This window comes from Typopeltis vanoorti, chromosome 13 (assembly GCF_054136105.1).
Source record: "Typopeltis vanoorti isolate ZY-2024b chromosome 13, IOZ_Tvanoo_1.0, whole genome shotgun sequence".
In the NCBI taxonomy this organism is placed as follows: Eukaryota; Metazoa; Arthropoda; class Arachnida; order Uropygi; family Thelyphonidae; genus Typopeltis; species Typopeltis vanoorti.
Window position 1 is genome coordinate 40,303,445 of NC_143561.1, and position 13,845 is coordinate 40,317,289.

A 13,845-nucleotide genomic window follows, 5' to 3' on the forward strand; every position below is an offset into this window, starting at 1 on the left:
CAACTCTCCAAAACTTCACCCATCAACCAACCTACCTTCATCATCTACACCAGCGCTTCCCAAACTGTGGGCCACGTCCCCTTGGGGGAGGTTTTGTTGAAGGGGGGGGCTGTGAAATAATGAAAACAAATTAAAATGTTTTAAGACTAAGTAGATTTTTTTTATCTTAAAAGAAACATTTAATTTTTATTTATTATTTCTTTTTTGTTATTTTTATATTTTAATGAGGAAAAAATCACTCTTTGGTTCAGATTCACAAATTTTGCTTCCTGCGTATTTCAGCGCTTAATGAAAATTAGTAAATATATGCTTATTCATATAAGTTTCATTTCATAACAGAAATCTTAGAATTGCAGTTTGAAATATTTCACTTGATATTGAGTTTTTGTGTAGCAGTATTGAAACACATCCATCACATTAAATTTATTAAACTTCTTTTATGTTTTTAATTCTTTATTTATTACTAATCATTTTACGTTTCATGTGCTTGTACTGCAAATGTACACTAACAATATATCATCATCAAATTCCTGCCATGTACCCTCAAGGGGTGTACAGGATATGATAGTACTACATGAAAAAAAATTACATCATTACTAACTTCCTATCTACAATTTTCCTCCAAATCAGTCTGTTAATTGTCAAGACTCCAACATTATCAGATCTTATATTTCTATCGTCTAAGGCACTTTGTACCGTATGTACCGTATCAATCCACCTATATCTTGGTCTTCCTCTGGGTCGTTTTGCTGCCAACCTGGCAGAGAACACTTGTTTTGCTAATCTTTCCTTGCCCATTCTGTTCAAGTGACCATACCACCTCAGATTAGATCTGCTAACGCATTCCCGGATGCTGACAATGTCAAGTTCTTTCCTAATATCCTCATTTTTAATATAATGTTGCCATTGATGCCATCTGTTCACGCCTATAATCTTTCTCAGGACTCTCATATCTGCGGTCTCTAGTCATTGGTCAAGTGCTTTACTTCTGACCCAGCTCTCAGATCCATAAGTTAAAACTGGTTTGAACACTGTCTTGTATACAGCTAATTTAGTGTTCCGGCTAATTTCTCTCTTATTCCATATGAATTTATTCAATTGACTTCCCACCATACCAGCTTTGTTGATTCTGTTGTCTATTTCTATATTTAATTTACCATCTTCACTAAAAATCGTGCCTAAGTAGCTGAAATGTTTTACTTGTTTCACAGGTTCTCCATTCACAACACAGTTGACATTTTCAATGATTCTGCCTATTTTCATTGTCTTTGTCTTTTTATTGCTGACCTTCATACCATATCTATTTCATAATGTGATCCATATAGATAATGAATAACAGAGGGGATAATGTACATCCTTGTCTCACACCAGATTTAACATTAAACCATATTCCTGTACTTCCTTCAATTCTAAATGCTGACTTACAACTCAACTCTAATAAAGACTAAGTATTGCTTGATATAATTTTCCATTGACACCATATAATTATAGCGTATTGAATAGCTTGTCTTTGCAAGTCTGCTTGTCTGGCAGAATCAATCAAAGTTTTCTTCAGAGTTTGCCACTGAATCTCCAAGGTTTGGTTCCTGTTCGCAAACTGTTTCATTTTTTCTTCAATAATCTTTGTGTATTTTAGTCTACAGTTCACATCTGAGAGCTGCTCAACTTTTATTCGCTTTAAAACTTTCTTACATGTTATTCTTTTCAGTATGAAATTCCATTTTATCCTGCTCAAGACTAAATAGTGATCACTTCCAATTTCAAATCCTCTGTACACTCTGGTGTCCTGCACCAGGGAGAAAACATCACTATCAACAATAACATAGTCAATGAGACTTTTCTTATTCCTTGCCTCTTCTCTCCATGTGAATTTGTGCACATTTTTATGTTGGAACATGGTGTTAGTAATAACCAGTCCATGTCCTGAGCAGAAATCCAACAGATATTTGCCATTATTATTAGCTTTGCTGTTTTCTCCAAATTTTCCCAAAATATTTTTGTATGTCTCACAATCATTTCCTACTCTGCTATTTAGATCCCCAACAAGGACCAACTTTTCCTTTTTCATTGTGTCAGTTGCTTTTTCTAAAGCATCAAAAAATTCCTCCACTTCTACCTTAGTAGAACCTTCTGTGGGACCATAGGCACAAATAAGTCTCATTTGTCCAGTTCCGCATTCTCATATTTTCCCACATCAATCAACTTGAGACTGACTGCCATTCAAGAAGATTAGCCTCATATTTTGTGTTGAATACTATGGCTACCCCTTCTTTTCCTTGATTGTCATTGCCTGAATATAACATTTTGTATTTATTGCTCAGAAAGATCTCACCAGTGTTGGTCTTTTTTGTTTCAGTCACCCCTATTATGTTGATCTGGTACTTATCTAATTCCTCATCTTGCTAAAAATGTAATATTTGCATTTGATTTTTGCAATATTCGCTGTGTATGTTATGTATTGAATATAAATACAATAAATATTATAATAATATATGTCTATATTACGATTTTTTTTCAAGGAGGGCCGTGAAATATTTTAATTTTTCCAAAGGGGGCCCTGGCATCCAGAAGTTTGGGAAGCACTTATCTACTCTATTGCCATCTACCGCTGATCAGCACCACTAGTATTTTCATAGACAAACATCCATGGCCATGGCAGGATTTGAACCTGCAGCTTTTTGGCAGGAGAGCGGATATGCTAACCACTTGGCCAACCAGGCCGGCATTTAGAGTTTGAAAATTGATAATGGTGTCTTGTGCTTCTTTAAACTTTCTAGCCTTCCCAAATTAGTCTTAGTTCTGTGGTTCATTTCAATAAACATATCAGTTACTATTACTTATATGAAGAGCCAAAGGCTTCAATTCGGCGACCTAAACTTATTTAAGTTAAGGGATATTACATCTCATATTGTTTCATAGCCGAATAAGAAACTCAAAGAGTTTCGTGCCGAATATAGTAAATATTTAAAGTTCGGTGAGTCCAAGCGTAAGCAAATACGCTTGGACTCACCGAACTTTATATATTTACTATATTCGGCACACAACTCTTTGAGTTTCTTATTCGGCTATGAAACAATATGGGATGTAATATCCCTTAACTTAAATATCAGTTACTCGATTTTCATTGGTGGTATCAGATAGACCTGATAATCTAATTTATGATCTTGTTTGATTAGGATGGGGTTATTTTTCTAGTTTCACCAGTACAGGGAATGCAGTAGGTTAAACAAACTTTCTGCTCTGAGCTAAAGATGATTTTTTTATGGGAGGGAGAGCAGAGGGTAGGGAGTTTCTGATATTTCTGAAATCTCCTATAAGGGATGGCTTGTTTTATGTGATTCCATCCCACAAAACCTATAGTACATTAGTACCATGAGTGGGCTAAGGATTCTTTTTATATATTTTTTTTTTTATTGTTACATAATCTGGAAACCCCTACTGTAGAGACCAAACATGGAACTTTTCAAGCCACTTCAGAACTCCCTATCCACTAACACTCCCAAATCTCTGGCTTTGCCAATTTCCTGGAGTATAGTTCCATCAATGTGGTATGCAGCTGATAATCTTTTCACCCCAAAATACATAACCTTACACTTTGCCACATTATACTGATATCCATTCTCCTTTGCCCAGACTACCAGTCTGTCCAAATTATCCTGCAAAATTTTAACATCATCTGTATTAACTGTTGCTGCATTCAATTTTACATCCTTATTGGCAAACAACTGAACATTTCCTCTCAGATCCTTTCTTATATCATTAATGTACAAATTAAATAGTAGTGGCCTAAGAACAGAGCCCTGTAGCATGCCACTAGTCATAGGCCTTCTTCTGGACTCTATTCTTGAATTAACTACTCTCTGATATCTCTCCATCAACTAACCTCTTATCCACCGTACCCCTTGGTGAGGTGGATAAGAGGGTAATTGATGGATTGATATCCATCCCCACATGCTACAGTTTACTTTTTAGAATTCCATGTGATATCCTGTGAAAGACTTTTGCAAAGTCCAGCAGTATCACTGTATACCCATTACCTAACTCAGCTGTCACTGTATTATAAAATATGAGCAAGTTAATGAGGCAAGTTACCTACCCTTCACAAAACGATGTTGTCTCCCCATACAGTTTTCCATTTCTATTTATCTATCCATTCTTGTATTTTGCTCTTGACTAACTTCTGGACCCTGACAATCCTGATCAGTCAATTATTTGCTACATCAGTCTTGGACCCCCCCCCTCCCCCTTTATGCAATGGAACTATTTTCCCCTCTTTCCACCCCCTTGGGACTAACTCGGAGCTGAGACAGATTAAACAATGTGGTCAAGGGCACTGACAATTCCCTAGCACCTTCACATAAAACTTGAGCTAGTATACCATTTAATCCCATAACAGTATTCACATTAAGGTTCTGTTATATGCTATTTACCTCAATTCCCATATAAGCCTTTGCCTCTCTCATTACTGCAGTAGATATCTCCACCTGGATGATTTACTCTTGCAAAGCGTTCACTTAGTAATTCTACTATTTCAACTGATTCAGTTACCTCATTACCATTGTCATTCCTTAAAATCATTCTGCCTTAAACATTCTTTCTTTTACTTGCAGCATATCAAAAGAAGTTTGGGATTATCTTTGGCCTTTACTGCTAGTTTCCTTTCATACTCTGCTTTTGGCTTTCTTATTACACTGGTTACCCTTTTGGCCTGTGCCTTGTACTGCTCGTGTGCCTGCTGGTCATCTTTCTCTTTGAATTCCCTCCACAATTTTTTTATTTTTTTGCATCTTCAACGTAATGGGGATATTCATCCATTTAACTCCCACTTGATTTACTCTCCTGACACTAGGTATGCAGTCTGCCATTGCTTCCCTCAAACACTCCTTTACCACTTCCCGTGCACTATCAACATTCAGCCCCTGTAATTTCACATATATTCCCTCTTAATGGAAAATTCCCTACATTTGGCCACCTCCTAGGTCAAGATCATATGATTACTCTCTCTCTCTCTCCAGTTGTCAGCAGTATAGCCATATTGGTTATAGACAAATTCTCAGATGCAATTACCAGATCGATATCTATATATTGATGCTGAACATTGTCTCACGAGGAAGGGTGAATTTTGAGTGTAGTAATGTTAAAAGTTTTGTTCTCATTAGGTTGTAGTTTAATCCCCAAACTCTTAAAAAGGATGTTGTAAATAGTCCATTTGAGAAAGGGTTGAACCTGGTTTTTATGCTAGTGTATCGATAAATATGAATGTCTTTTCAAAGAAACTACTTTTTGCTGTAGGTTGTTAAACTATAACAAGTCCTGCCTTCAGTTACATCTAGTAGTTTGTTTTGCACCATATGAAAAATATGGAATTTGGCTTCACAAAATTATTTGTTAGCTGCATTAGTCTACATAAACAATTGGTTATCTTCTAGACAGCACCTGTAATGGGAAGAAGGAGAGACATAGCTTCAGAATATGCAACAGAAAAGTTGCTACTTCAACATACATTTATCATCATTCCAATTTTTTTGCCCCCCCCCCCCAGGATTTAATGTGATTGCTCAAAATAGTGATTCTGTATGTTTAATATGGTTAATAAACTATTGTTACATCAGCACCTAGAAATTTGTTTATTAAAATGACTTGAGAGTTGTAAGAGATCTTGTCAATAATAGCTATGGAAAATTTAGTGCTATTAGACTTTTTTCTGTAATTTTATTGAGTGAATTTATTGCAGTAGTGTTTGCTGTTAAAGTTGATTATATAGTTAAATTAAATTTTGGAATAATTAATTGCCAGTTCAGAATGATAATTTGTCACTTTGTTAACATAAAGATTAATTGTATGCAGATCACTCACAGTTTTGCTTTGTGTTTTTTTATTTCGTATATTTTTTCTCAGCAGAAATTTATTATAAACTGCTGAAAATCAAACTTCCTTTCACTGAGTGAGATTTGTTTCACCAATATTTCCATTGTTAATGGATTACATATTTTCAAAATAGAATTAGAAAGAGAGGTTTCTCTTGAAGAAGATAAAGAAAAAGATTTTGGTGGTAAACATGAGAAAAAAAGTAAGAAAAGCTGTAAACATATAACTAGACATCAGGTCAAGCATATAAAATGATCTGAATATGAGAAACCAATCTCCTCGCCTTCTATTCTTACCCATTACACCCAAAGATGTGTAACATGTGGATGAAATCATTTCAAGCATTGATGTTATCACATAAGTTATCACTATGACTTGGAATTAATGAAGGAAATCTTGATAATTAAGCAATTAGATTATTTAAAGAGGATGCATGTGCGTTTACACTTTGTTTCACAACAGCTGTTACTAGATGAGTTTAGAGAAAGGAAATTGTTTCTGATTTGATGTCGTAGTATGAGGTAGATAGAAAACACTTCCTTGCACAACAGGTTGTACCGGGTGATTGATTGTTTCCACCATTTCAAGCAAAGATGAAATGACATTCCATGGAATGGCATCATACAAACATCTTTTGATAAAGATACAAGTATAGTAAATCCATTTAAATATGAAACACATGTAATTCTTATTTACAGAAACTCTTAATGCCTGCGAGAACTTCAAAACAGCTTCCATGCTAGGGAAAAAATGCAATTCCTATCATTGCATTTTTTCTTTTTTCTTTTTTCAAGATGATCTAGTTGATATTATGGAAAACAGGAGAATGCTGATGGTACCATCTTGTATGAAAATCCATGAATGCACACCAGTTTGTAAACTGCAGAAAAGCATAAACAACTGGGTCTCATCCATTGCACAATTCTGATTTTTTGTGCACTGAAGAATGTTATAAATCAAAATTTGGCTTAAACAGACCAAATAAAAACTGCTAAAGCTGTACAAAAAGAACAGATTAGATAGCAAAAGTAGTCTGTAAACATTTATACACAAATTTGAGTCCAGTCCAATAATTTTCTGCTGTTTAAAAAAAAAAAAGGGGAAGGGGGAACAAAGCTTTGAGTGATGCTCTTGGATAATCTGCTTTTTTTTTAAAAATATTGTCTGTATCTATTTTGCTAGTGATTGGTGCTGTACTTGTGTGTTTATTTCCACTGTGGCCCAAAACTGTTAGACATTATGTCTATTACCTCAGTGTTGCTGCTGCTGGCTTCCTTGTGTTCATTATTGGACTAGCTGTGGGTAAGTTATATTATTTGGAATGCTTCAAGCAGTGTGTGTGTGTGTGTGTATATATAAAGGGTAGAAAATTAGATGTAAGGAACAGCAAGATAAAGGTTCTTTCTGAAGATCCATACAGTTGTCTTGTGTTAGTGTTCTTTGTTAACTCTAGAAAGGATACTTTCTGAATCAATATACATGATCTTTAATTAATGTTCAGATATTTTTAGTAAGCACCCTTTTAAAATATTTTATTTCAGATTTGTATGATTTGATAGTGAAAGTTATCTTTAGTTATGCTATTACATTTTTGGCATGCAGTTAATAGAAACATTGAATTTTCAGTGTAAAGTGATTTTTTATGCTGCTCCCACACAAAAAAGGTTATTTTCAAACCTATAAAGCCTATGGATATGAGACATGAGGCAACTGAAAAACAGAAAGACAGGTTGCATATGGCTCAAAGAAATGCATTGCGAAATAGTCATAATGGAAACTAAGTGATTAATTTAGCATCTTCATATTTACACTCAGTGGACAAAACAGAGATACGGGTGATGGGCAGTTGACACTGACATCCCCAGCACAGAGTGAGTAAAATTTGGTTTGAGTAAATAGGCAGACATCAAGGCTTCCCAACAGTGTATTGCAATCAATCACATCCAGTTTCAATGTTGGAGGTCCAAGCAGCATCAGCGAACGAACTGTACAGCGTACCCTGCATATCATGGGCTACTGGAGCTGACACCCTAATCGTGTACTGCTGTTGACAGCTCTTCATCAGGCATTGTGCCTTGACTGGTATCGAGACCATCAAAACTGGACACTCTGCAGAGTGTACCAGTCATGTGGTCTGATGAATCCTGTTATCAATTGTACCAAGCTGACAGGAGGCCATGGTCCTGTTGTGCTAGGTTGGCTCTGTGATAGTTTTGGGATCCTTCTCATATGACATATTAGGTCCCTTAGGTCCTTAAACACTGCAAGTTAACAGAATGTGCTGGTTGATCACCTACACACTTTCATAGCCTACGTGCACCCTGCAGCCGATGATCTGTTTTGGAGGGACAACGTGCCACCAAATCCACCTCGGATTCTTTCGATTCCAATTCTCCTAATTCTTGCCTCCCTTCTATATATTGCACTGCATCATTTACACTGGTATGATATACACTGATAAAGTGTTCATTCAAAATCCCACTATATCCTTGGCAATTGTCACTCTGCTGCCATAACCAATGTCAACCTGCCACAATTATTCTCTCTTGTGGGCCATATAGCAAAAAAATTCTCTCAAATTAGCTTTGGTCTGACCAGCCAATCTTCTCTCATACTGAACCTTTTCTTTCTTTACCATGCTCATTATCTTCCTAGCTTTTATACTCTTCATGGATCCATTCACCACCAACTGTCTTGTACCTCCTCCATAGTATTTTCTTTTCCAACACTGCTTGCTTGATTTGGCTGTTCATCCATTTCACTCTTATTTCCTTGCAAACCATTGGTATGCAGTTATACATTGCTTGCATCAGATGCTGCCTTATGAATTGCCATACACTGTGCTGCTCATCTACCCAGTATATTGATACTAGTTGACTATAGAGTTCCCATAATTCTCCACTATTTATAATTCCATATACAGGTATCCCTCGATTAACGTGGTTAATTAATCTCTCGATGTTACCGTGTATATCAAAATCGCGTTAATCAAATCTAATAATCAATGGAAAAAATTACGATTCGTCCATGATCGATTACTGTATTAATAATTCGTTTTATATGGTACTCTTTTAGGAAAGATAAAAAATGAATGAAAAGTAAATGTTTAGTAAATACTTGTACCTACATTATTTACTGCAATTTTTTTATCAAAAGAGTTTATCAAGAGTCGTTTGAACAGTTTGTTTTTTTCTTATTGGCATAAATTCTATATAATGGCAAACAAGCAATAAAACAAAAAGAAAAAACACTGCAAATATAATACATGATGGTACAAATTAAGTGGATATTGAATTCAACATTATTTCATAGCCGAATATAGAAACTACAAGAGTTTCATGTCGAATATATAGAAACTAAAAGTTTCAGTGGATGCAAGCATAAGCAACCTTATGGGCAACTTGTAGTAAAGGTGGAGTAAGCTCCAGATGACTTTCCTTAGTATTTTCCATAATGTAAAGCACATCTCCTAGAGAACATGTATGATAAATAAGCCTTTGGCTCTCTATTTCTGTAATACATGATGGTTTATTTATTTTCAGTTACAATCTAGAAATTATTGAACAAAGAATAAAAAAAAAAGAAAGAAAGAAAAAAAAAAAAACCTAAACCATACTATGCTTACATCAGAGGTCACGATATCTCTCAGATACAATTTACTGTCAAATATCACAAACCTTTACATGACGTGTTAAACCAAACTGACAGCAAAAAACAGTGTGAAATATCACTCATAACATGTACACAGCTACTCATGACTTCCAAGCTATACACTGAATTGTGTAAGAATATTTATATTAGACATTTTGCATGTATCTATCAGAGTTAAACAAAACTCTTGTCGCGTATATCAAGGGATTGCCACAATTAATTTCATCACGTTAATCAAATCCCATGTTAAGCAAGGGATGCCTGTATATCCTTCTTTTTTTTTTTTTGGTAGTAACCTTTTTTTGTTTCACCACTTTCTAAATAAGTACCTCATGATCATTCTCACCAACTAGCAACAGTGTTAATACCTCATTAACAACTACATCTTGTGAAGTTATCACCGAATCCAAACCATTAAACCTTTTAGCTGCTTCAGTCACATGCTAATTAAGATGTTTATACCTCAGAAATTTAACAAACTCACTCTCCTTAAGTTTTAAAAGAGGTATAACATGAGTAAACATATAGATACAAAATTAATAACGGAAAACTCGCGCACAAAAATTATTTAATAGTATAATTTTCGCCTGTGTGTCACAGGCATCTTCAGTACATTTTAAGTTCAAATTAACACATTCGCTGCCAACTACGAGTATACTCGTAGTGGGTAAACCTGCTTCACAAGCCAGCTACGAGTATACTCGTATGACGCTTACCGCCGGGAACGAGATTATTGTAGTGACCTTGAAGAAGTGAAAATGCTTGGCTTGTGGGGCTAGCATCAAAACTGTGTATTCTCATAGACCGTATATGCTCTGTACAAGCCAACTACGAGTATACTCGTAGGACGTTTACCTCCGGTAACGAGATTATCGTACTGACCTTGAAGTAAAACTGCTCGGAGTAGGGGAACAGACCATGCCAAAGTAGCGTGGCAGCGAACGTGTTAAACAATAACTGACAATTCCAAAAAGTGCCACTTAAGTAGCTGGTGTAAGATAACTAAAAAGGTCAATAAATTTCCTAACAAAAAAAAGAAAAAAAAATGTATACAATAAAAAGTTAGGAAAGATTAGCTGATTTATAAAGTACTATCTCCCATAAAGGGGATAGACGTAAGCCATTGGATCTTTTTAAGTTAGGAGAATGAAGTAAAGTTTCACATGTTTCTTTATAAAAGCGTTCCATGAGGAATCGACTTTTGTGAAGGACTCTTGTCTTTCTCCAATGAACTTTATGTCTAGTGGAGATGGCATGTTCTGCAAGTCCAGACTTTTCAGGTTTAAAGTATTCAATATATTATTTGTGTTCTTCTAGCCAAATAGAGGCAGATTTTCCTGTTTGTCTGAAATAAGATGATCCACAAGAGCACGGAATCTGGTAGACACCTGGATAATTAGGATGTGGAAGCTTGTCCTTAGGAGAAGTGAGAAAGGTGGAGATTTTTTCTAAACGGTCGAAAGGCAACAAAAATATTCAGTGGTTTTAAAACTTTTGCTATACGTTCACTAATGCCTTGTACATAAGGGTTAGGAATGCACGTTATTTCTTCTGTATTTGAAGAAGAAGACATATTAAAACTATTCAAAGCTCTTTTAATGAAGCAATTCTTATAACCATTAGATAGAAAGGAAGAAGTTATATATTGCAGTTCTTTCAGTAAAAGATCGTCTGAAGAACAAAAGGAGTGGGCCTGATGAACCAATGTTTTAATAGTTCCTGCCTTTTGACTGGGATGATGATGAGATTCAGCATGGATATAATAGCCTGTATGGGTCTTCTTTTTATAGACTGAGAAATGTAAGTTACCATCTGGTTGGTGAAGAATTAGAAGATCTAAAAAGGCTAACTGCTTATTTGATTCTACTTCTAGGGTAAACTGGATCCTAGGATGAAGTGCGTTTAACTTAGTGAGAAACTGTTGAAGTTCATCAGAAGAGCCATTCCATACAGCAAAAATGTCATCGACATATCTGAACCAATGAGTAGGTCTGGGAGAAATCAAAGATACTTTGTTCAAAATGTTCCATACAGAAATTGGAGATAGCAGGAGAAAGAGGATTGCCCATTGCTGTTCTTTCAATTTGTTGATACAACTTATTTTTAAAGGAAAAATATCCAGAATGTATTACAAAATCAAATAATTTTACAATGTCTGAAGGAAATTCCTGTTGCAGTAATTCAGTGCTTTCAGAAAGAGGCACATTTGTAAATAAAAAAACATCTAAACTGATCATGATATCAGAAACGTCCCAATGAAGATTTGAAATTTTATTTTTGAAATCCAAATTATTTTTTATATAAGTATCAGTTCTTCTAGTTGAAGAGGAGAGTAAATTTGATAAAAATTTTGAGATTTTGTAAGTGGGGCAACTTATATAATCTACGACTGGTCTCAACGGAATGCCTGGTTTATGAACTTTCGGAAGACCATACAATCTAGGTGGACAACCGAAGAAGGTTTTAAGTTTTTCCTTTTGATTTTCATTCCATATAGATACATTATCTAAAAGAGAATTAAGTCTCTTCAATTGACACCTGGTACGATCCGATGTAAGAGGCCTATAAGTTGAACAGTCGCGAAGTAATAGAGACATTTTTCTCTCATATTCCTTCCTATCTTAAATCACTACAGCCTTCCCTTTGTCAGCTTTTGTAATAATTAAATTATGGTTGTTCTTCAGTGATTTTAATGCTTTAAACTCAGAGTAAGAAAGATTAGGACGAGGAGGCTTGGCATTAAAAAAAAATTTCCGCACATTCAAAACGTAACCTGATGGCTGTTTTTTGGGATAAGGATCAAATACCTCTATGTTATGAAAAAATCCATCAGGGGCACCTTATTCGGCATAACAGCGAAATCATGTCCTTTTGATAAAACAAAACGTTCACAGTCTGTTAGTGGACGTCTGGAAACATTTATAACTACTTTATCTATATCAATAGCATTATTACTGGATCTAGGTAGGCTGACCAGTGATTCAAATTTGCATTTTAGCTTTTCATGAGAATCATTAAAGACATCTTCATCATCATCATCGAATTCCTGCCATGTACCCTCAAGGGGTGTACAGGATATGATAGTACTACATGAAAAAAATTATATCATTATTAATTTCCTATCTACAATTTTCCTCCAAATCAGTCTGTAACTTGTCAAGACTCCAACATTATCAGATCTTATATTTCTATCGTCTAAGGCACTTTGTACCGTATCAATCCACCTATATCTTGGTCTTCCTCTGGGTCATTTTGCTGCCAACCTGGTAGAGAACACTTGTTTTGCTAATCTTTCCTTGCCCATTCTGTTCAAGTGACCATACCACCTGAGATTAGCTCTGCTAACGCATTCCTGGATGCTGACAATGTCAAGTTCTTTCCTAATATCCTCATTTTTAATATGATGTTGCCATTGATGCCATCTGTTCACGCCTATAATCTTTGTCAGGACTCTCATATCTGTGGTCTCTAGTCGTTGGTCAAGTGCTTTACTTCTGACCCAGCTCTCAGATCCATAAGCTAAAACTGGTTTGAACACTCTCTTGTATACAGCTAATTTAGTGTTCCAGCTAATTTCTCTCTTATTCCATATGAATTTATTCAACTGACTTCCCACCATACCAGCTTTGCTGATTCTGTTGTCTATTTTTATATTTAATTTACCATCTTCACTAAAAATCGTGCCTAAGTAGCCGAAATGTTTTACTTGTTCCACAGGTTCTCCATTCACAACACAGTTGACATTTTCAATGATTCTGCCTATTTTCATTGTCTTTGTCTTTTTATTGCTGACCTTCATACCATATCTATTACAACAGTTATTCAATTTAGTCAGAGAATCTTGCAGACTTGTAGCGGATGTATTTAGAAGTATAACATCATCCACATAAAGCAAAGAGCTGACATTAACATCTCCAATTTTGATATCATGTTTAATACCACTTTCCTTCATAATGTGATCCATATAGATAATGAATAACAGAGGGGATAATGTACATCCTTGTCTCACACCAGATTTAACATTAAACCATCTTCCTGTTCTTCCATCAATTCGAACTGCTGACTTACAACTCAAATAAAGACTAAGTATTGCTTGATATAATGTCCCATTGACACCATATAACTGCAGCGTATTGAATAGCTTCTCTCTTGGCACCTTGTCATATGCCTTTTCCAAATCGACAAAACTTAAATACAGATCTTTGTTATATTCCCATGCTTTCTCGACTATTTGTCGTAAAGTGAAGATCTGATCCTGACAGCCTCTATTTGGCCTGAATCCAGCTTGTTCTTCACCAAGCTTTTCTTCCACAATTCTTCTCAACC

At 35.4% G+C, this 13,845-nt stretch overlaps 1 protein-coding gene across 1 annotated transcript in view; it reads left to right on the plus strand.

Annotated features, from left to right (window-relative positions):
• Trp1 (translocation protein 1) overlaps nt 1-13,845 on the plus strand; it is a 147,209-nt gene that overhangs the window by 117,142 nt on the left and 16,222 nt on the right. The window contains exon 7 of the mRNA XM_090402552.1: nt 7,051-7,170. Coding sequence (XP_090258678.1) covers nt 7,051-7,170 — 120 coding nt within the window. The remainder of the gene's footprint in view (nt 1-7,050; nt 7,171-13,845) is intronic.